At 35.3% G+C, this 21,160-nt stretch overlaps 1 protein-coding gene across 27 annotated transcripts in view; it reads left to right on the top strand.

Moving 5' to 3' along the window:
• Positions 1–21,160, top strand: part of Huwe1 (HECT, UBA and WWE domain containing E3 ubiquitin protein ligase 1) — a 131,562-nt gene that overhangs the window by 45,350 nt on the left and 65,052 nt on the right. For 14 of the 27 annotated variants that reach the window (XM_075958835.1, XM_075958836.1, XM_075958837.1 and 11 more), the window contains 16 exons: positions 1,572–1,649; positions 2,373–2,420; positions 2,502–2,570; positions 3,141–3,240; positions 4,996–5,096; positions 5,383–5,533; positions 5,658–5,785; positions 6,428–6,568; positions 6,771–6,876; positions 8,463–8,654; positions 9,130–9,231; positions 9,638–9,718; positions 16,352–16,458; positions 16,716–16,893; positions 17,757–17,848; positions 18,429–18,640. In XM_075958835.1, coding sequence (XP_075814950.1) covers positions 1,572–1,649; positions 2,373–2,420; positions 2,502–2,570; positions 3,141–3,240; positions 4,996–5,096; positions 5,383–5,533; positions 5,658–5,785; positions 6,428–6,568; positions 6,771–6,876; positions 8,463–8,654; positions 9,130–9,231; positions 9,638–9,718; positions 16,352–16,458; positions 16,716–16,893; positions 17,757–17,848; positions 18,429–18,640 — 1,886 coding nt within the window. The remainder of the gene's footprint in view (positions 1–1,571; positions 1,650–2,372; positions 2,421–2,501; positions 2,571–3,140; positions 3,241–4,995; positions 5,097–5,382; positions 5,534–5,657; positions 5,786–6,427; positions 6,569–6,770; positions 6,877–8,462; positions 8,655–9,129; positions 9,232–9,637; positions 9,719–16,351; positions 16,459–16,715; positions 16,894–17,756; positions 17,849–18,428; positions 18,641–21,160) is intronic. The other 13 variants (XM_075958847.1, XM_075958846.1, XM_075958857.1 and 10 more) reach the window with 1 other exon arrangement.

Here is a 21,160-nt window from a genome sequence, read left to right as displayed (position 1 = left end):
AAAACAATTCTTTCTGGATTACTTAGAACTTAATGCAGGGATCTGGAGAAATGATAGATCAAGAGCACGATTCCTATTACCTCCACACACAGCAACTCAAAACCATTTGTAAATCCAGTTCCAGGGCATCTGTTAGCCTCTTTTGGCCTCTGTATGGACCAGGCACTCACATGACAAAATGGACATACATGCAGACAAAATACTCAGAAATAAAAATTTTAAAATAATTTACAAAAAGATCTTACTGTTCAGTATATCTTTATGTTTACCTCTTATCTTTATCCATACTCTGGTTATAGATTTAGGCTATCCCCCTCTTCTGCTTTGATATGTTGCATATTAGGAGCCTAGTTTGTCCTGTTTAATACAAATGGATATGATCAAATTTAATTAATTTTTCTTCTGGACTAGTATAGTTCATATTTTTCTAGTTAAAGAAATCTACATATTAGAGGAGGTTGTTTTCCTACTTTAGTTGGTAGACATTCTTTAGTGAACAGTTGTGAATGGATGTTGGTAATATGGGAAACATATTGTATAAGAGTATTCAGCTTGAAGTTCCAATTCTGTGAATATAATATTTTAAAGAGTAGTAGGGTAATTTTGAACCTCATGCATGTGAAGACTTAATAGGTTTGTGTGATGTCTGTTAGCCTGTTTTAGTCCTTATCTACATTAAGTTTGATATTTAGCATGTCAAGGGATTTTGAAAATTTTATACTTTATGTAGTATATACACATGTTGAACCCAATTTTATAAAGGTATATAATGATAATGTCATTGTGTTTTCTTTGAAGAGAATGTGTTTTATTTGTTTTTTGTTTCTTGTTTTTTTGAGACAGGGTTTTTTTGTGTAGCCTTGACTGTCCTGGATCTTGCTCAGTAGACCAGACTGGCCTCATACTCAGAAAGATCCTCCTGACTCTGCCACCCCAGGGCTCGGATTAAAGGTGTGTGCCATCACCACCTGACCAAGGGAATGTTTTAATGGTCAGAGTTTTATTATTGAAATTTCTTCTGTTGTGTTACTTTTGTATTTGTAGATGTGCTTTGAGGGTTTATTTAGTTCATTTGGTTTTGTAATCCATGCAGAGAAAAAAAGGAAACACCTTCCAGAATGGTATAGAAAGGAGTATTTGAAGTAATAGAAAAATTATCAATGAGAAGGCTCGTAATAAGTTTTCACAAGAATGGCCTTTTCCATTCTTTAGTTGGTGCCTATGTTTTGATTCTGACACTTGTTCTCCATTCTTTCTAAAATTCTTTCGCATTATTATTTGTCATACTTGATCTCACCACGAGAATAACTATAGTCAAAATTGCTGTATTAATAGAGCAACAGGTAACCTGGAAATAAAAACAGATTTTTGGATTTCTAAACTACAGTCTTTCCATTTATTTTCAAGCAAATGTCATCTGAACTCTGGTCAGGGCAAGAGATAAAAGACACCACCATTGGTGTGTAATATACAGCTGCCACAGTGTACTTTGACTAAAAGAAGGCAGTGGAGGTATCTGTGTTGTCTAAAATCAGTTCAAGCTCATTGTCTGATTCCTCTTTAATACACAGAAATATCCACCCAGCGCAACCACACTACACTTTGAATTCTATGCAGACCCTGGATCTGAGGTCAAAATTGAGAAGAGGGTGAGTCTGATTGTTTTGATGTTGTTATTTATAGAATCTCTTAGTTTAAATGAGTGAATGTTTGACTGTATATCACTGTCCTATGAAGCTATATGTACCTGTACCTCTCATACACATGATTAAGTTTTATGTTAGAACCTGCAAAAGATAAAGCCTCTTTTATTGGGCACTGCCATATTTGTGTATTTTGCTCATAGTCTTAGGTTGTTGTGTTTCAGATTTCTTTTTTAAGCCAGCCTGTAAGAAGCTCCGTATGTTTCCTGTAAAAAATCTTAATTAAATGATGTGTTTGTTTCATATTCCTAGGTGAGCTGCTAAGATTTTTTTTTTATTTTGGTTTAGAGATTTACCAATGAATCAGATCTTTTTTCCCCACTTTTATTATTAAATTACTTTTAGGATAATGTTGTCTTTAAAGCATGAGAAATAATTTTATGGTTTTAGTATTTTGTATGAATATTGATTGTGGAGACTTATGAGACAAGTATTAAAGGACTATAGAATATAGAATATGCTTGCTAACAGTGTTAAAAGTTTAATAGTAGTGGTTTTAAAGAAGTGATCTTGTGATCATTATATGTGGAAAGTAGATGCTTTGAATGTCTCTGAAATTACCTTGATTTTTAAAGAGGTTGGCTTTAAAGAGGGTGACATTTTGTTCTCAGGTGTCTCTTACAGGGTATTTAGTGACCCCTAACAGCTTTTTTAACTTTTAAATTTCAGACGACTAGTAATACACTACATTACATTCATATAGAACAACTTGACAAGGTAAGAGGATTCTTTGACAACTGGTTGGTTATTTAATTATTGGTTGAAGTTTTGTTCCTAACTAATTTTTTTCTAATACAGATTTCAGAAAGCCCTTCTGAAATAATGGAATCTCTTACCAAAATGTACAGCATTCCTAAGGATAAGCAGGTACAATACATCTGAAAAAATATCCCCAGCACTTGATGTTTTTCGAAATACACTAATGATATGCGTTGGACAAGCAGAAGACATAGCAAAATTAATGTACATTGGAGTTTAGCAGATTAGCTATCTACGTGTTTGTTTACTCTACTGTAGTAATACTAAGTTCCTTGATTCAAATGATTTTCTATCAGTGGTCAAAACTCTCAATTTTGGATATATTTGGATACATTTAAGAGAACTTAATTGTGTTATTTTGTTCTGTTCTTTTGGTAGTGGTCAAAAATTTCATTTATTGTAAATTAGAATTCTTACTATATTATTGTCTATCAATATAATGACAGTTCTTGACTTATCACATTGTGATACTGCCTGTCCCTGTTTTATTACTCTGGGGTTGTTAACCAATCTAAGAGTAAAATAATACTAGTTCAGTTTGATATCCTAGCAAAAAGTAGCAAACTTATTTTACCAAGCAGCCAAAATGTAAGAGTCCCCTCAAAAAAAAAAAAATGAAAGAAATAAAGGAAACCCTTTTGTTACGATTTCCTAATAATAAGTTTTGTATCTCTACAGATGCTGTTATTTACTCATATACGCCTGGCCCATGGCTTTTCTAATCACAGGAAGCGATTACAAGCTGTTCAGGCCAGACTGCATGCAATATCTATATTAGGTAAGGAAACACTAATTAAGTGGTCTTAATTAGACAGTTTGAACTTGATTTTGAATGAAATTCATCTGTCTTCATTGCTATGAGGTTTTACTTATTATGGCAACCCAAATTTATTGCATTCCCAGTGTTCGCTGTAGTCATCATTCTTGATTTTCTTTGTATGTCAGAAAAACTTAAGCTTTTATGCCAGGTCACATGGCCTTGATTGTCAACACCTTTTTAAAAAAATATATATACAGATAGTCATCTCTGCTCTGTATCCTTCCTATTTATTGATAGTTCCTCTTCCAGTTCTCCCGTCCTTTCAGATGTACAACTTTAAATTTTGAAAATAATTAGTTAGTACTCTGTCCATTTACTATAGTATAGTAGATTGGAAAACACACAGGCTTTTTTCTTCTTTTTAAGCTATGTCAGATTTTTTAAAGTAATTTCATGCAAGCATATATTATACTTTGAGTGCATAGTCTTCGTTATTGTCCACTGCTTTCCTCCTTGGACAATTTTGTCTCCGTTTATTACCCAGACAGTTTTGCTTCTACTATTAGGTCATCAGTGATTTTAGGGTATATAAGGTCTAGGATACAAAAATGAGAAAAAACACGTTCTTGTCAAGAGTGGCATTGATTTTCCTACAAATGGTATAATCTCTATGTGGAAATCACAGTTTTTTTAGGCTCTCTCACCATGTTTCTGAAGATTATGTAGCATACATTGTATTCTCTCTGTTAACTTCAGTAATTTAGTTTGGAAAAAGTATTTGAGCTATTTTAATAATTGAAAGAAAGCCTGGAAATCAACCTCTTACATGCTAGGCACATTAAATGGCATAAAAGGGCAAGCACAGCTGTTATTACCTATCTTCGTTCAGCTTTTGCTTATCTTCTTTTAAAACTGAACACCTTGCCCTGAAATTCTTTCTCTTGTGTTTGTGTCTGTGCTTCTGTCATGATAATGATTGCCTAGAAATGTTTATTTAAAACTTAATGTGCTCACATCTCAGCCAGTTTTTACTTCTCAGTGTATGTCCACTAACTCCTCAGTATACAAGTAGATTAAACGCTTTTTTTGAGACACAGTCTCACTATGTGGCTTTTACTGTTCTGTAACTCACTGAGTAGAACAGGCTATTCTTGAACTTAAAGATCTGTTTGTCCTCCTGGGATTCAAGACTGCCTGGCTAGATTATACACATTTAACTTTTGATAGTGCCATACAAACTTATGATTTAGTCTGCTACACTCTTTAAAAACTCAATATTATAAAAGCTTATCTGGTGAAAGCAAGTAAAGGAAGAAGCCAACATAAAATTCTATACCTATATGCAAAGCATAGTTATAGTTCTATCAAGTAGTGATATTAGAAAAATGAATTATTTGTTCTCTTTTCCCACAAAACTCCAACAAAATTCTTATTTTTTTTTTTTTTTTTTGCTTTTTCGAGACAGGGTTTCTCTGTGGTTTTTGGAGCCTGTCCTGGAACTAGCTCTTGTAGACCAGGCTGGTCTCGAACTCACAGAGATCCTCCTGCCTCTGCCTCCCAAGTGCTGGGATTAAAGGCGTGCGCCACCACCGCCCGGCCAAAATTATTTTTCTTAAGACTACTAATAATTTTAGTAAGGAAATGTGAGTATCTAGCTATTACCGCAATCTTATAATTTAGCAAATTTACCCCTCTGTGCTGATTGGAAGGTGTATTACTCAACGTTGCCTTAATAACTGCATTTCTGCCAAAGTGTTTGCTTCTCTTTTGCAGTCTATTCCAATGCCTTGCAAGAGTCAGCAAACAGTATCTTGTATAATGGGTTGATAGAGGAGTTGGTAGATGTCCTTCAAATTACAGATAAGCAGCTCATGGTAAGTATGTGCTCATAATATCTACACAATAAAGCCATACTTTCCCCCCCCCTGCCTTTTGTTTTTCCTAAGGAGTTAGAAAATGCCCCAGGAGGGAACCTTGGACCTTTTGCATCTTTATTTTTGAATATTAAACTGTGAAGTTAATAAATGCCAGATGTATAGTTATTTTCCATAGACGTTTATCTCCTCAAGCAGCATTCATTATGTTTTGATTTTGAGATATTTGCACCTTAGTTCAGTTATTCATGTAGTTTTGACACTTGTTTAATTTCTACTCTCATAGGAAATTAAAGCTGCTTCTTTACGAACATTAACATCAATTGTGCATTTGGAGAGAACTCCCAAGCTCAGCAGTATTATTGACTGTACTGGAACTGCCTCCTACCATGGGTTTTTGCCTGTTCTTGTGCGGAACTGCATCCAGGCTATGATTGGTAAGTTTAGGTGTTAATTATTTATTCCAGGAACAACAGGATCTTGACATTTTCATTGTTTTAAGGACCTGCTAGCTTACTACCGAATTCTGAACTTTATATCCTCTCCCAATTTCCTTTGTAGATCCTTCTATGGACCCATACCCCCACCAGTTTGCCACTGCTCTCTTCTCTTTTTTGTACCACCTGGCCAGCTATGATGCTGGTGGTGAAGCTTTGGTCTCCTGTGGAATGATGGAAGCCTTACTAAAGGTACTACTCCCCTTTTCTATTATATTTCTGTTAAATAAACTAAGAGTATTAGTTTCGATGTTTTCTCGTGAACAGTTAACATAGAAAGCTTATTCTAATCAGTTACTTACAGTTTAATCTCTAGTTACCACATTAACAAATATATCTATTGTCAGTATTAAGGTATGTTTGTAATCCAGCACAATTTGATAGTTTTGGGGTTTTTTGGGCCAAGACAGTGCTATATGTTAGAATGACATTGACTATGCCCCTAAGAATTAAGTGTATATTAGGATACCTATAAAGTTTTGCTTTAATATTATAGGCTTTGTTTTGTTTTGGTTGCTTAGTTGGTATTTTGAGACAATGTATCTTGCTGTCTATTGTTGGCTTGCATTAAACTTACCAGAAATTTTATATACTCCTATTAATGAATTGTCCATGTGGCCTCATAGAAGGTTACATCCAGTCTTTCAGTTTATAGCACTATTATTTGACAAGCGCAAAAAACATCAGGCATGTGCCCTTTTCCTCCCTCCATTTTTCATACTACGCTGTCTCACAGGGACTCTCAGACTTTATTTTTGCAAAGGAATATAGATTTTTTTTAATAATCTCTCTCTTTTCAGTAATTGTGCTTGCCTCTCTTTCTCTTTCTTGTAGGTCATAAAGTTTCTTGGTGATGAACAGGACCAGATAACATTTGTCACCAGAGCTGTCAGAGTGGTTGACCTCATCACCAACCTGGATATGGCAGCTTTTCAATCTCATAGTGGTCTCTCTATCTTCATCTATAGACTTGAGGTATTATTGTCTAAGATTACTTTGTATAGACTTCATAGAATTCCAGTGATTACTGAGTATAGGGCGTGTCCTAACTACTCAAAGTAACCATCTTATCCCTTTTATGTTTCTATAACCTATTATCTGCTTGATACTCTTTAATCACAATATTTTAATCCCTGAAATGTATAGGATTTTCTTAACATTTTCTCCTTAATTATAGCATGAAGTAGATTTGTGCCGAAAAGAATGTCCATTTGTGATCAAGCCAAAGATCCAGAGACCTACTACCACTCAAGAAGGAGAAGAAATGGAAACTGACATGGATGGTAATTAACAAGTTATTAAGTCAATATTTTTGTGTGTGAGATTTTTCTCTTGTCCTGCCCTTTTTGTGTAATACTTTCTTATAAATTATGAGATCCACAGGTTGTTTTCAACTTTTTTATAGGTGATGAATTGTTTGGAATAGAACTGGGAGATAAAGCAGATGGTAGAAATGCAGTAGACCACTTAAATCACTGCAGATCAATCATTTAGTAATTGATGTTTTTTAACATGTTTGATCAGGATCTTTTTAAAGTACAAAAACATAATAACTTCTACAGAGTCAGAATATTGTCTGTTTTACTACTGCAGTACCATATATCCTGGGAGTTTAATATATGCTTTATAAATTATAGGAAGAGTATAAACTCTTAAATGGGACCTTGATAAACTGTATCTGCGTGCTTTAAGAAAAGATGGGATACTTGAAAATGTTTTCTAGGAATCAACTTTTAAGTCACAGGATCAGAAATTTAAAGCAGATCATCATCTTTGTTTTAAAATGCATTGTGTGTCTGCTTTAACAATTCCAACCTCGCCCAATATATACCTTATAATAGAATAAAAGCGGGTCCCCGAAATACCTCGTAGAATGTACAGTAGTGTTATCTTAATGACAAAGCTTATCCCTGCATGTATCTATTATTCTTGTGAAATATTAGAATAATAAATCGTATGCCATTGCTTTTTTTTTTTACTTCGTTTTTGGCACATTCATTTGTGCATGTTGCTGCCCCTAGAAACCCTTTTGCTCAGTTTTTCTTTCTGTTTTATTGGGAAGAAGCCGAGATATAAGTTCACAGGTGAGATCCCAAAGTGTTGAGTAAAATGTGCTATTAACTGTTGATAAGTGTAATACTTGACTATCTACTGTAAATAATTGTCAGAACTTAATAAGCAGAACAGTAAGTGCTTGGTAAAGATTCTAACAACATCTGAAGTGCTTGATTAAGTTTTCCAACCGGTGACCAGGAAGCAAACATATAAAACTAATCCAAATGCTTGTGTTGTGCTCCTAAAGAAATTGTGTATTCAATGTAAAGGTTACACAGTTTGTACTTACTTCTTGTGTAAATAGGTACATACTTATGTTAAAAATGATTGGAAGAATATTTCAAACTATATTTACTAAAGGGGATCTTGTATATTTCATAAATTGAAGAGACTAAGTATTTGCTTTTACACAATTAGATTATTTTATTCAAGGTTTTAAAGGAAATGTTAGTACACACTTCTAACCCCCCTACATAGCTATTAGTTTGATGCGGCTCTTTCCAGCCTTGTTTATACCATTTCCACATTCACATTTACATGTATATAGTTTTTAGAACAGAAAGACACTTACATCACATCCTATATATAGTATTCTTCCCTGTGAGCATTGAGATTAAATTTCCCGTGCTCTTTTTATTCAATTAACCTCCTTTAATAGGATTTGCTTATTACCTACCACTTATTCATACATAATATACAACGTTGCATGTTTTGCATCGCTCATCTCAACTGAGTGGAAGAAGTTTTCTCAGAACTCTTTCTTTCTTAGTATCTTTTTATCTAATTAGTTTCTTTATCATAACTTGTACTTTAGTTGCAGATGTAACTATGGAAAGCAGTCCAGGCTCGTCCATATCTATGGAGCACCGGCTGGATGTTGACTTAAGGGCATCAAGTTCCAACAGCAGCACTAGCATCTCTGGCACTGGCCCGGGTCCTGGTCCTGGTCCTGGCCCTGGCCCTGGCCCTGGCCTTGGCCTTGGCCCTGGCCCTGGACCCCGTCCTGGTGCGTAGACACATAGATACACAGTCTTTCACAGTGACTGACTTCTTAAACTAGTGAAGAAGAAAGCTTTAGGAAGCACTTATTGGCACATTTGAGGTTATAAGAACATGTCTTGTAACATTTTATGGTCGTTTGGCAGTTCACACATTGATTATCAAAACAGACATTTTGGAGAGCAGATAATATCCAAAAGAGGAACAGAGTGAATTTGGAAGTTGAATCTCTTTTTACTTTATAATAATTCTTTATTTTTTAACTTTAGGACTCTAATTTTAATAATGGTCTTGTGCCATCCTTGGTGATTTAATTTCCACTTTCAAAAAACTCTTTCCAATGTCCAGAGATCTCACTTTAAATGTCTGCTAGTTTTGCTTTAGTGGATATAGATGGGTCTCTTAATACCTGTTTCATGTGCCTATTTACTGTGATTTGATGGTGAACCCAGTATGATCCTTTTGCCTTTCTCCCTTGCCAGGAGTCCAGTGTATTCCACAACGAGCAGCACTTCTCAAGTCCATGTTAAATTTCCTCAAGAAGGCCATTCAAGACCCTGCTTTCTCAGATGGCATACGACATGGTATTTTGATTCTGTATACTGCTTTCTATAAAAACTTGATTATCAAGATTTGTATTTTCATGTTCTCCTGGTGTTTACCCTTTTATAAAGCATACTTAGTAAATTGATAACTTTATTATTTGTTATCACATTTCTTAAACATGGCTATTTACACTTTTCTCAGCTTTGCTCTTTTTCCACGTCTATCTTTTTAACCTCTCCTAGCCTCCATATTTGTTTTTTTTTCTTTTGACCTATTGTTAAAGCTTACTGTATGAACAAAATAAAGTGTTTGGGGTTGTCAAATAGAGGCCACTAGATTAGACCAAATTCAGATTTATTCACCATGGTTAATATACTGTTACCCACCACCCTTGATCCTTATACCTCTCCCAGACTGATCATAGTCTTTACACATTTCTCTTAGTAATGGATGGTTCTCTGCCTACCTCGTTGAAACACATCATCAGCAATGCAGAATACTATGGCCCATCACTCTTCCTCCTGGGTAAGTAGAATTGAAAGTTGAGTACAGGCTGAATGTACTGGCTTTCATGTATCTTTGTACCTGGAGGCAAAAGACAGGCATATCTCAAGAGTTCCAGGCCAGCCTGCTCTAGAATTCCATAAAAGCTAGAATATAGCTCATTACTAAAGTATTTACCTCACTTGGAAAAAGCCCTTGGTTTTGTCCCACTCCAGCATCACAGATTGGAATATCACTTAGAATTATATAAAGAAATTTGTGGGAGATGTAGACATGGCAGATTCTTTGAACCTAGTGGAATAAGAATTTTACACAGTTTGGCTAGTCAAGAGATATAGTTATTATGACTTTCTTGTCTATTTGCTGATGAAACAATTGTCTCAGTATTTCTATCTTGTTATCTTGCAAAGTTTGCTTGTTTATTAATTATCAAAGATAATTATATAGTTTTATTTATTGATTACCTCGATTTTTCTATATAGTTTTTTGATCTACAAATAAGGTCTTCCTTTTTAATTACCTTTATTCTTTTATTTACTCCATCTTACTAAACGAACAAAGACTTCTTATGTGATAAGTAGATAGGACCTCTTTGCTTTGTCCTTTGTGAGTTTATAAGGGAAACCATTCAACATTTTTACCATTAAGCATGATGGTAATCGGAGGTTTCACATTAAAATTTTGAAATTTACATTTAGGAAACTTTCTTACAGTAATTGCATCAAAATAGGAACAGTTTTCCTCCCAAGGATTGGTTGGGAGAGTAGGACTGTAAGTAATCCTTGGATATGATTTTTAAAAATTGTTTCTTGCATAGGTAGGGAAGTCAAAGCTTAGGGAATGAGAATGTGGTACTCTAGGAGTAAGCTCAGAATGGAACAAGTGCATAGGTAGTAGTTATTTTGTTTGGTTTAGTTTTGGGAGGGATGGGTTAGAGTGGTGGAGGGTGAGGGTGATGTTATTATAGCACATGCTAGGCTATGCCTTCAACCATCTTTTTCCTTTTTGTTATGAGATGAATTCTCAGTACATTGTCCAGATTGGTTTCAAAATCACTCAAGCCCAGTGTAGTTTTTTACTTGAAATGATATTGCTTCCACCTCCTGAGATGCTAGGATTTCAGGCCTGTGCTACCAGGCCTAGCATTTGGTAAATTTTTAAATAGAATACCCATGAATAAATGAAAATAAACCCATTTAGTATTGATGGGAGAACTTTGGGGACACAGGCAGCAAATGAGTCTTAGCTCATTGATTAAATCAAGTATCAGTGGTTGTGCACACTGATTCCAGTGGTCTTGTGGTTTTAGCATAATATCTTTTCAATAAATTTGAGAAATGTGTGCAGTCAACCCAATTTAATTGTAGCATTTGTTAGTGTGGTTAGCTGAATAGTCTTTCACCTCAGGTAGGAGATGGCTGGGAGAAGTCGTCATTGTGAATGTGAGACCCTCATTTTAGTAATGTAACTAGCTGTTTTGTTTTCTGGTTATTTACTCAATTATTTATAGATAGATACCTTTTATTTATTGACCCATACCAGTAAAAGATCTTTTTAAGATACAGACTACTGTGTGACGCCACCATAGAGTTTAATGTCTTTTCTAATCAGTCATCATAGCAGCTATACTATTTTTGCTAGTTATTGAGGCTTTCTGGTTTAGGTAGTGTGACAGAAATTAAAACATTGCCCGAGTAGCCTCAGTTTATTTAGTCCCCGTTAATGAACCAAAGCTTCTTTGCATTTCCTCCAAGGATGGTGATAAAACCCAATGCTTCATTTTGTGGTGAAACGTGATGAGACAAATATACTTTATAGTTGAATGTAAGTTATTTTAAGTACTAAATATTAATAGAAACAGAGGTCAGGTCCTGCAAAGGAGTTGGAGTTGTGACAAAAGAAAATCAGCCCAAGGTAGTTTGAAAGGTGTAGTTAATTTCTAGTGGGAAACTTTGTATCAGAGAAGACAGATTAAAAAAGTATGCTCAACAGAGGAATAGCATTGTGTGTGCTCTTAGATAGGAGTCTGAGAAAGATTCAAAAAGGGGAAATTTAGGAGGAAGCAACTAGAAGGTCATAGTGTCTTATAGTAATTACATGCTGAAACCCACCAAATAAAGAGTTGATATTTCTTACTCTGTTCCCAACCAGGACCTTTGTTCTTGGTCTTCAATCAATCTTTTATTTACTTTTATCCTCTTTCTTTTCTCTCCATTAATCTCCCCGAACTACTCCTTTTTATTTCCTACTCTTCCCATCCATTTTTGTTACTGTCTGATGTCAGTGTCATAATTAATAGCCTGCTTAACCTGAAGAGATTGACAATCAGTTTGAATATTGAATTTCAAGAGAACCAAACTTAGTTGTATAAGTGGTTGCTTATGGCAGGTGGAAGTTTAGTATTCTTATGTATTATGTTGATAACCGTTAATTTAAAGAAAGTAAATGTAAGTAGTGATTATGGAATAGTGATGTACACAGTGGCTGACAAGGAAACCAGGGCTGATTGGACTCTGGAGTTACAGTGAGTGAGTGTTGAGTCAGTATATGTTGTGCATTCTTGGTTGTGCGTCATGTGAGTTACAGTGATGTGTTTGCCACCAAATCTTAAGGTGATTTTTTTGCTTTTGAAAATATTCAAAAAGTATTCAAAAAAGATTGACAGTACTTTTGTTTTTTGAAATACGACTTCATTTTTGGGGCTGACTTTAAACTGTCTTTGTAGAACAGGATGATCTTTTGTTGTTGTTTTTGTTTTCTGAGACAAGGTTTCTCTATATAATAGTCCTGGCTGTCCTGGAATTTGCTTTGTAGACCAGGCTGGCCTTGAAGTCACAGAGATCACTTGCTTATGTCTCCCCGAGTGTTGGGGTAAAGTTGTGTGTCACCACTGCCTGTCTTGTGTTTTGTTTCTAATCCTCATGATTCTACCTCCTTAATGCTAAGATGACAAGCACACATCACCACATCCAGTTTTTAAATTGCATTCAAGTAGGGTCTTGGGGCTTAGGTGCATACTAGACACTTTATCAATTGAGCTTTATCTCTATCACCTAGAATAATTTCTCAAGGAAAAATGCAAGGTCTCAGACCATTTAAGCCAAAAGGAGTCTACAGAGACTACCAATTGAGTAGTAGAATCCTGTTCTCAGATCTTGAGTCAAATGATGCATAATCAGGCTACTCAATGTCAAAATATTGCACAGTAATTACTGGACATAAGCATTTATTATTTTAATGGATTGCATCCATTCTTTTTTTAAAAAATATTTATTTATTTATTTTGTATACAATATTCTGCCTCAATGTGTGCCTGCAGGCCAGAAGAGGGCGCCAGATCTCATTACAGATGGTTGTGAGCCACCATGTGGTTGCTGGGAATTGAACTCAGGACCTTTGGAAGAGCAGCCAGTGCTCTTAACCACTGAGCCATCTCTCCAGTCTTGTTATCCATTCTAAATCTTAAAGGATTTCTCCTTCTCTCCAGGACTAAGACAGATGAAGAACTACCATCAAACATCTTGTGAAAACTAATAATATTTTTTTTTCCTCCTTGGAAGAACTAATTTTAGATGTCTGACCAAGCAACAGACTTGTTTCCCATGAAAGTAAACTTCCTGTTAACAGATCATTAAGCTCCACCATATTAAGAAAACATTTGAGGCTGGTCCTTTTTTACTGCATTACAGAATAGTTTAGGTGGTTGAAGACCCTAATTTTCAGTAGATCCCTTTCTGTTTTCACTCTTAATTTAGGTTTCAATACACCATGGATTTCTCCATATCAGAAGGGTGATGGTCTGTTTAGGTCTTTATACCTATTGGTTCGAAATCTTTCCCTTTGTGGACAAAATGGGATATAGAAAAAACACAAATTACATTTTATTAGGATGCCATGCCTCTTAAAGGTTATGAGTTTATGGTAACTAAGGCAATGAGCAAAATTGTGACCCTTTTAGGAAGTCATTGTCCATTTTGTTGTTTTAGGTGGATGCCATTTAGCAGGCCATTATGTTTATATTAGTCTTTCTGCATGGATAGACTCCAAGGTGCAGTGCCCTAATTTAAGGCCATACCTAGACTAAGCTCTGTTTTCCTATCATTGAGTGTCACTGGGAATCCTAAAGGCATTTAATGTATTCTGAGGACTATAATAGTATTAGTAGTAGCATGGTATGACACAGAGTTTACAAAAAGGTTTGTGAGGTTTGGTTGCTATCCTTGGTAGGTCTGCTCTTTTCTGAAAGGAAACTAGAGGAGGCTGGATCTGGGAAAGATGGGAGGTTGCAGGGGGGAACTTGGAGGAGTGTAGGTTGGGTAAACTGGTTGGTATGTGTCAGCAATCTAATCACTTTGCCAGTGTAAAGGATGTGTTTAGCTGTTGGAGATTCCCAATGGCATTGAGTCTAGTAGTAGAGTAGGACAGATTTGGTAGGTGTAAGGTCATAATTCCTCAAGAAGGACTTCTATAACTGAATGTAAGAGTCAATAAAAAGGTAGCAGTTATTTGAAAGCAAATGTTTACTAAATCTTAGGCATTCAGGTAGTACATGTCCATGTTGCATCACAGTGCTTCATCACAGCCTTGATTCTGAATATGCACTCTTACACTTTATGGCATCACATCAGGTAATGCCAGCAAACACTGCCTGAGGCACCTTGGCTCAGATTCATGATTGCTATACATCCCAAATTGCAATGATTTTGCTATGTATGAAGTTTTCTGCTTATTAAAAACAGTGGTTTAATTATGGGAAAAAGACTTAATCTTTTCCTACCATCATTCCTCAACATACAAATGTCAAATTGATGGTTTGTTTGGATTGTGTTAGACTTTCTAAATTGATATTTGAGACTGTGCACGGTGGCTCTTGTCTGTAGTCCTGTTGCTTGGGAAGTGTAATAGAGGCAAGACGGCTCAGTTTCAGGACCATCCTAGAATATATGAGACCCCATGCCAAAAACAAAAATAACTATTGTATTAGTTGTGTTGAGTTTAATAAAATAACTTTAAATTGATTTTGATTTTGCATTAGGACAGAATTGCCAGCAATTCCTAAAATTGTACTAAACATCCTTACATTTTGTACTTCATATTTATGGAAATCAGAATTCTTAGCACTGAAGATGTAAAATCAAGAGATATCAGTTCTGAAAAAGAAAAAAAAATGTTATGTGGTATTATCAACTGTTTAGTCAAGATTGAATTTGCTGTGTAAAACTTAAAAGCATAATCCAAAAAAAAAAAAAGGACTTAGATTTTTCAGAACCTTTGGTCAATAAAACACCCCAAATGTCAGGGTCGAGAAATAGTATTCAGTGATTAAGACCACTTGCTGTTCTTCCAGAGTATTATAGTTCTGCTCCCACATCCCAGGTTAACTGGCTCCCAGGTCAGGTGGCTCACTGCAGCTTACGGGGTATGTGGTTCAACACCCTCTTCTGGTCTCTATGAATACATGCACACACATGGCATACACTACACAAACACTCAAATAAAGGCATATTTATAATAGTGTCCCAAATACCACTGAGAGCTGTTGATCCCAAACAATTGTCACATACATGCCATTTCACTGTTGTTGATTGCAAATTTGAAATGTTTGCTCACTACCATATGTAACTACTGCATTACTCCGCACTCCAATGTATCATTTGCGAGCTGGGCAAGGACCTGGAGATTGTCAGAACACACGAGACCTGAGTCATTCAAAAGGAGTCATCTGAATGCTGATGTTTATTCAAGGCTATGAAAAACCTAGCTGCTGCACAATGGAAAACCCCCCCGGCAGGTGGGAAACCACCATGCCCAAGGTGGAATAAACAATGGCCCTATAGCTAATCACCAGGCGAGGCAGGGGGGGCACAGGAACAAACAGGATATTTAGCTGTCCGGCCAGAAACTCCTCAAAATGAACCTGGGGAGCTGGGATAGACCCATGGGCTGGGCCCTACAATCATAAACGAAAATTTGATTTTTTTAAAAAAGAAATTAGATATATCCATTAGCAGCTTTGTTCTTAGGTAGTTTCTAGACACTGTTTATATACCTTTTGTCAGATTATCAGATTTTAAAAAATCTGATATTCTTGAGTACACATTTCTGAATATTATGGGTTTTAAAGTGGTCATATTAGTATTAATTTGTATCTGTATTATAATTTGTGCTATTAATATGTACTTTTTAATGCTCTTTCCAATTTTAATTTACTAAATATTTCTGCAGAATATTTTATCCACATTCATCAGTTTATACATTTACTCCAGAATACCTGCATCCTAACGTGGCAAATTAAGCATTTAGAAACATCAGTTTTCACAGAAAAGAATGATTTATATACATATGTTTAATGGAATACTTTAATAATAATGGGTTATGGTGTGATGGATTATGTAATTTCCCAATTACATGTAAAAATAGCCAATGATATATATCTGCACTTACAAATATGTGCTGGTAAAATAAAGGATTATCAGTAAAATTTTTCATATTTTATGTAAATATTCTTGGTATTCTGTTGTAATATTAATTTTCATAATCACAAGAGTATAAAATTGACATTGACTGTATAACTTTTAAGCTATTAATTATTTATTTGCTTTTAATGCCTTTGAAGAGTCAGTTTTTCTTATTTTCCCTCAACTTTGTTTTTAGCTACTGAAGTGGTGACTGTGTTTGTATTTCAAGAGCCATCATTGTTGTCCTCACTGCAGGACAATGGGCTGACAGATGTCATGCTGCATGCACTGCTCATCAAAGATGTGAGTTTATTCTACCACTCTAAAAATTATTCCGTGTATGTCTGTTTCCTAAGGTACATGTGCACATGCTTAAGAAGCAAGTGAAAAATAAGTTATTTTGTGAAAAATATTATGGCTTTTAGGTGTATTGTTGGATCCAGTTAAGACCTGGTTGTCACAATTTCTTCTATTATTCAGTATTGCACCCCTAGATATATCTTCTTTGCATGTGTATCTGACCTTATGTATGTTGCATTCAAATTTTCTATCTTCTCCAGGTTCCTGCTACAAGGGAAGTCCTTGGTTCCCTTCCAAATGTATTCAGTGCACTTTGCTTGAATGCCCGAGGTCTTCAGTCTTTTGTACAATGTCAGCCATTTGAACGTCTTTTCAAAGTTCTTCTGTCTCCTGACTACCTCCCAGCCATGCGGAGGAGGAGGAGTTCTGATCCTCTTGGTGAGTTCCTACTATTCATTTAATAATAGAAAGTTGATTTTGGCAAGGGAAGTTTTCCTTGACTGCACATCATTTCTCTGGCTAGGTATGCTCAGCTTAACGGGAATTATCACCATATATTCTATTGTTACAGGTAGGAAGGAATACTTCATCCTTAGCCTCTTTCCTCATAGTATTTCCATGCTTCTGAATAGTTCACTGTCCTGATGTTGGTAAGAAACAGGTATAGGACCCAGTGGTGTATTTCCAAGTCCACTATCTAGTCTATAAAAATTAGAAATGTAGAGTTTGATGTGAAAGGATGTTCTTATTTTCTCTGAAATAGTCACAGATAATTTTCTTCTCAGTGTGTTTGAATCTAAATTGGAGAGGAGTAAGAAAATAATAGTTGGAGAAATTTTGTAGTTTTCAGAAATGTACTTTCTTACTTGGGAGGCTGAGTCAAGGTAACGATTGAAGTTCATCAGGAGTTTGAATCCAGCCTGGGCAACATAGTGTCACCCATCTCATAAATCAAGTTATTTTGTACTTTGATTTACCACTGCAGCATTCTAGTAAGGATCATTTTTCACAGAGGCAGCCAACGGATTGTTGATGCTTTTTTTCTTCTCTACTCTTCTTTCCATAAACTAGCTCCTAGCTCAGACCTTAACAGTGGAGAGTTCGTTAGACCAATTTCTTTCCTCCTACAATGATTTGGAGGATCAAGGCTTATGTAAATCCATGCAGGAATGTGTGGTATTATGAGTTTCTTCTTTCCATCTTAGGTTGGCACAAAAATTTATAGGTCTATATATTTTTTAGTCTAAACATTCTTTTTTGGGTTTGTTTTTGTTTTTTCTTTTGTGTTTTTTTCTTTAAAGGGGATACTGCATCCAACCTGGGGAGTGCTGTTGATGAGCTCATGAGACATCAGCCCACCCTCAAAACAGATGCAACAACTGCCATCATTAAGGTAAGGATTGATAATGACTGTGATTTTGGTCTTTTAGAAAGTACCTGCCTAATTTCTAAACCTTGGTTTTGGGCTGCCATGTTGTAAAACCAAATGGTTAAAATAATTACTTCAAATCTTAATAAGAAGGAAGTTTATGTTAATTCTAGGCTTTTCATATTAAGACTCATTTTCTGAGTTAACACAGTTCCTTTGTTTAGTGTAGACTTATTTATATTGCTTTCTTGTGAGATTAAAAAGTACACAGAGGCTTAACTTCTATCTGTATGAGATTACTTCCCTTACTAGCCAGTTTTTCTTGGCTTTCCCCCTCCCTCTTTTGCTTGTCAGGCCAGTAGATTATTGGAATCAGTATATGAGTTACTGGTGCTTGGTAAATGAGGACAAGGATGCAATCTTGAAAGATTTTAACTTTTTACACAATGTTCTCTTGTTTGTAAAAATGGAGTTAATGACTACATTTCAGCAGTGGTGTATTGGTAATATATACATTTTACATGGGAATATTAGATATACTGCACATAGGAAATCCTCACAAAATGTTAGATATAAATATAATCTTTTTCCCTCTGATTTTTAGTTACTTGAAGAAATCTGTAATCTTGGAAGAGATCCAAAATATATTTGTCAGAAGCCATCCATCCAGAAAGCAGATGGTACTGCTAGTGCCCCTCCTCCAAGGTCTAATCATGCTGCTGAAGAAGCTTCTAGTGAAGATGAGGAGGAAGAGGAAGTTCAGGCCATGCAGAGCTTTAATTCTACTCAGCAGAGTGAAACTGAGCCTAATCAGCAGTAAGTGTTTATAAGGCAGATTCTCCGACCTTATGGTGTTACTTAATTCTTAGTATCACTTTAAAAATTTATTCACTTGTGGCCAGAAGGATGGAACTCTGGCCCTTGTTCAAACAAAGCAACTATCTGTATTGCTACTTACCCACTACCTCCAATGTCACTTCAGTCTACGATAATTGAAAATTAGCATAAGATCATTTTAAGGTTCTTTCTGACTTTTTATTCCTTTCTTCCTCTGTACTGTTAATGGTTCTGTGAAGTAATATCATTGGTTGCCTAAACTATTTTTTCTTAAAATTTTAGTTTATTATATTAAATCAGTATGCCAAGTTGGTCATCCTTCCCCATTGTTGCTTGTTTCAAGCACACGCGAAACAGTTTTTTTTTTATGTCAGAAGCAGAAGTGCTATTTCTAGATAGTAGTAGTTATACATTCATGCATATAATAAATGTTCCTTTTATCTGTAGATACCTTTGAGAAATGCATGAATGTTTAGCTGTGGCTATGAATACTTTTGATCTGGTACTAAACTGGGGCATTGTAGTTAGGAAAATAGTCTGGTAGAGTATATTATTAAACCAGGGACAACAGAAGTAAATACCTTTTGGGACTCTAGACCAAACAACCGTGTGCTTGTTGGTGTCAATAGTATTACCTAATCTACTGTCTGAGAAAGGAAACCTACCTATCGTCTTTCTACTTTAAAACCATGTTTCTAAGAGAGGGAGTGTCTGAAAGAAGGCAAGTCTTCTCAAGCGAATATAAGCTTCAGTGTTTCCAGCCAACCTATCATGATTGCCAGTAACCCTGCAAGATTGAGTTGCCTTTTTTGTCTATAAGTGAGAAAAGACTTGTTGAATGCAGAAAGTGGTTATTTGTGATTTTTAAGTCAATCTGTATGTTTCTATTTATATATAACTTCTTTACCTGAATGTTTTAGATTTTAGACCTAATATGCTCAGAAATCAAGCCACTGTTAGAGTAAATTAGCATTTACTCAACAGCATTCATTTCTTAATGCTGCATTCCTTACTTGAGATAAATATCTATCACTGTCCACATTTGTTACTGTATTCCAAAACATCTTCCAATTGGGAATGGAAGCTATGGTCTTCCAATAATTGTATATGCTAATTCTATTCTTTTCTGTAGTAATGCATAAATTCCTATTTAATTCAGCAATGCTCCCTATCTCTGCTATCAAAGGCTTTATTTTAACTGTGTGTTTGATTTGTCAACTTCCCCAGTTCAAGCATTCTTAAGTACCTACAGATTTATATTTCCTTACCTCTCTCTCCAACACAACACCATACATACATAATCCACATGGAATTTTCACATATATGTATATAAAATTTCTGTAAATTACAGTAAACTGCACAGTTTAGAATTGTCATTTATGTTTTTCCATCCCAAATGAAGGCAAAGCTGATCTTATTTCTGCTATGCATATAATAATAAGAATATCTTATAAATAGAATGAAAGTACAAATGTGTGTTTAATTTAAAGCTTCTTGTATTTGGCATTACTCAATTGTATTTTGATGTTTTATCCTCATCATGTCTCAATAGCCACTGCGTTTCTTTTCTCAGTGATAGTCTGTTGTATAATTGCGGTTACATTTATTTAGTTTTCTTGTTGATGAACTTACTAGTTTTTTTGTTTACTTGGTCTTTTTTTGTTGTTTTATGCTAAGCTAGTGCCTTTTTCTTGTCTTTTTAAGACATGGGTTAAAAAATCTGGAATAAGAAAGCTTAGGTACTACAGTCTACATTCAGAAACTAGAGTCTTGTTATGCGTGTATGTATAGCCTGGAACTTATCATACACTGTCTTCATAAACTTAGTCTTCCTCTTTCAGCCACCTATATACTAAGGCTTATGAGTATATATTGGTCTGTTTAGCCACTACAAATAATTTTGAGTTTTTATGTGGTCTTATCTTTTCTAAATTGTTTATATCAGAAATTCTGGTATTTCTGGGGATGAATTTACTTATCATTAAGTAACGGGTCTTTGTAGTTGGTGCCAGTAATTCACTTTGTACTTGATTTCTTTCAGCATACTGTGCTTACCTCCCACACCTGAGTGTTAGTTAGAAATTGATGAAGGTTTGTGGAAAGGAACTGGCATCTTTCCGAAAAGCTTTATTAGGAGATAGAATCCTAGAGAGAAAAGCCAGGTGTTTAGATACATGCTACTGTATGTAGCATGATGGGTGTTGAAGGGTAAGTGGTTAGAAATAAAACAAACACTGAGCCTTCCAGCCACTCCAAAGGGGATTTCTGATTCTTTCAGATTTTCAGAGGATGCAGGGACATCTTACCACATGACTTAGTTAGTTAGTAATAGAGATTATAGTTTAAAGTTGCCTTGGTTTAGGACTGCAGGAAGAAGGAGGGACTGGACTTTGTTTTGCAACCAAGGCCTATATTCTCTAATAATCTGACCAAGTGCATGTCAGTTCTTCATTCTAAATGATGCCTGGAATGTGTCAGAGGGGAGTTTGTATAATTGTT

Source organism: Microtus pennsylvanicus, chromosome X (genome assembly GCF_037038515.1).
Source record: "Microtus pennsylvanicus isolate mMicPen1 chromosome X, mMicPen1.hap1, whole genome shotgun sequence".
Lineage (NCBI taxonomy): Eukaryota > Metazoa > Chordata > Mammalia > Rodentia > Cricetidae > Microtus > Microtus pennsylvanicus.
The sequence above is the reverse complement of the archived record's forward strand: the minus strand, read 5'-3'. Positions and strand labels throughout refer to the sequence as shown.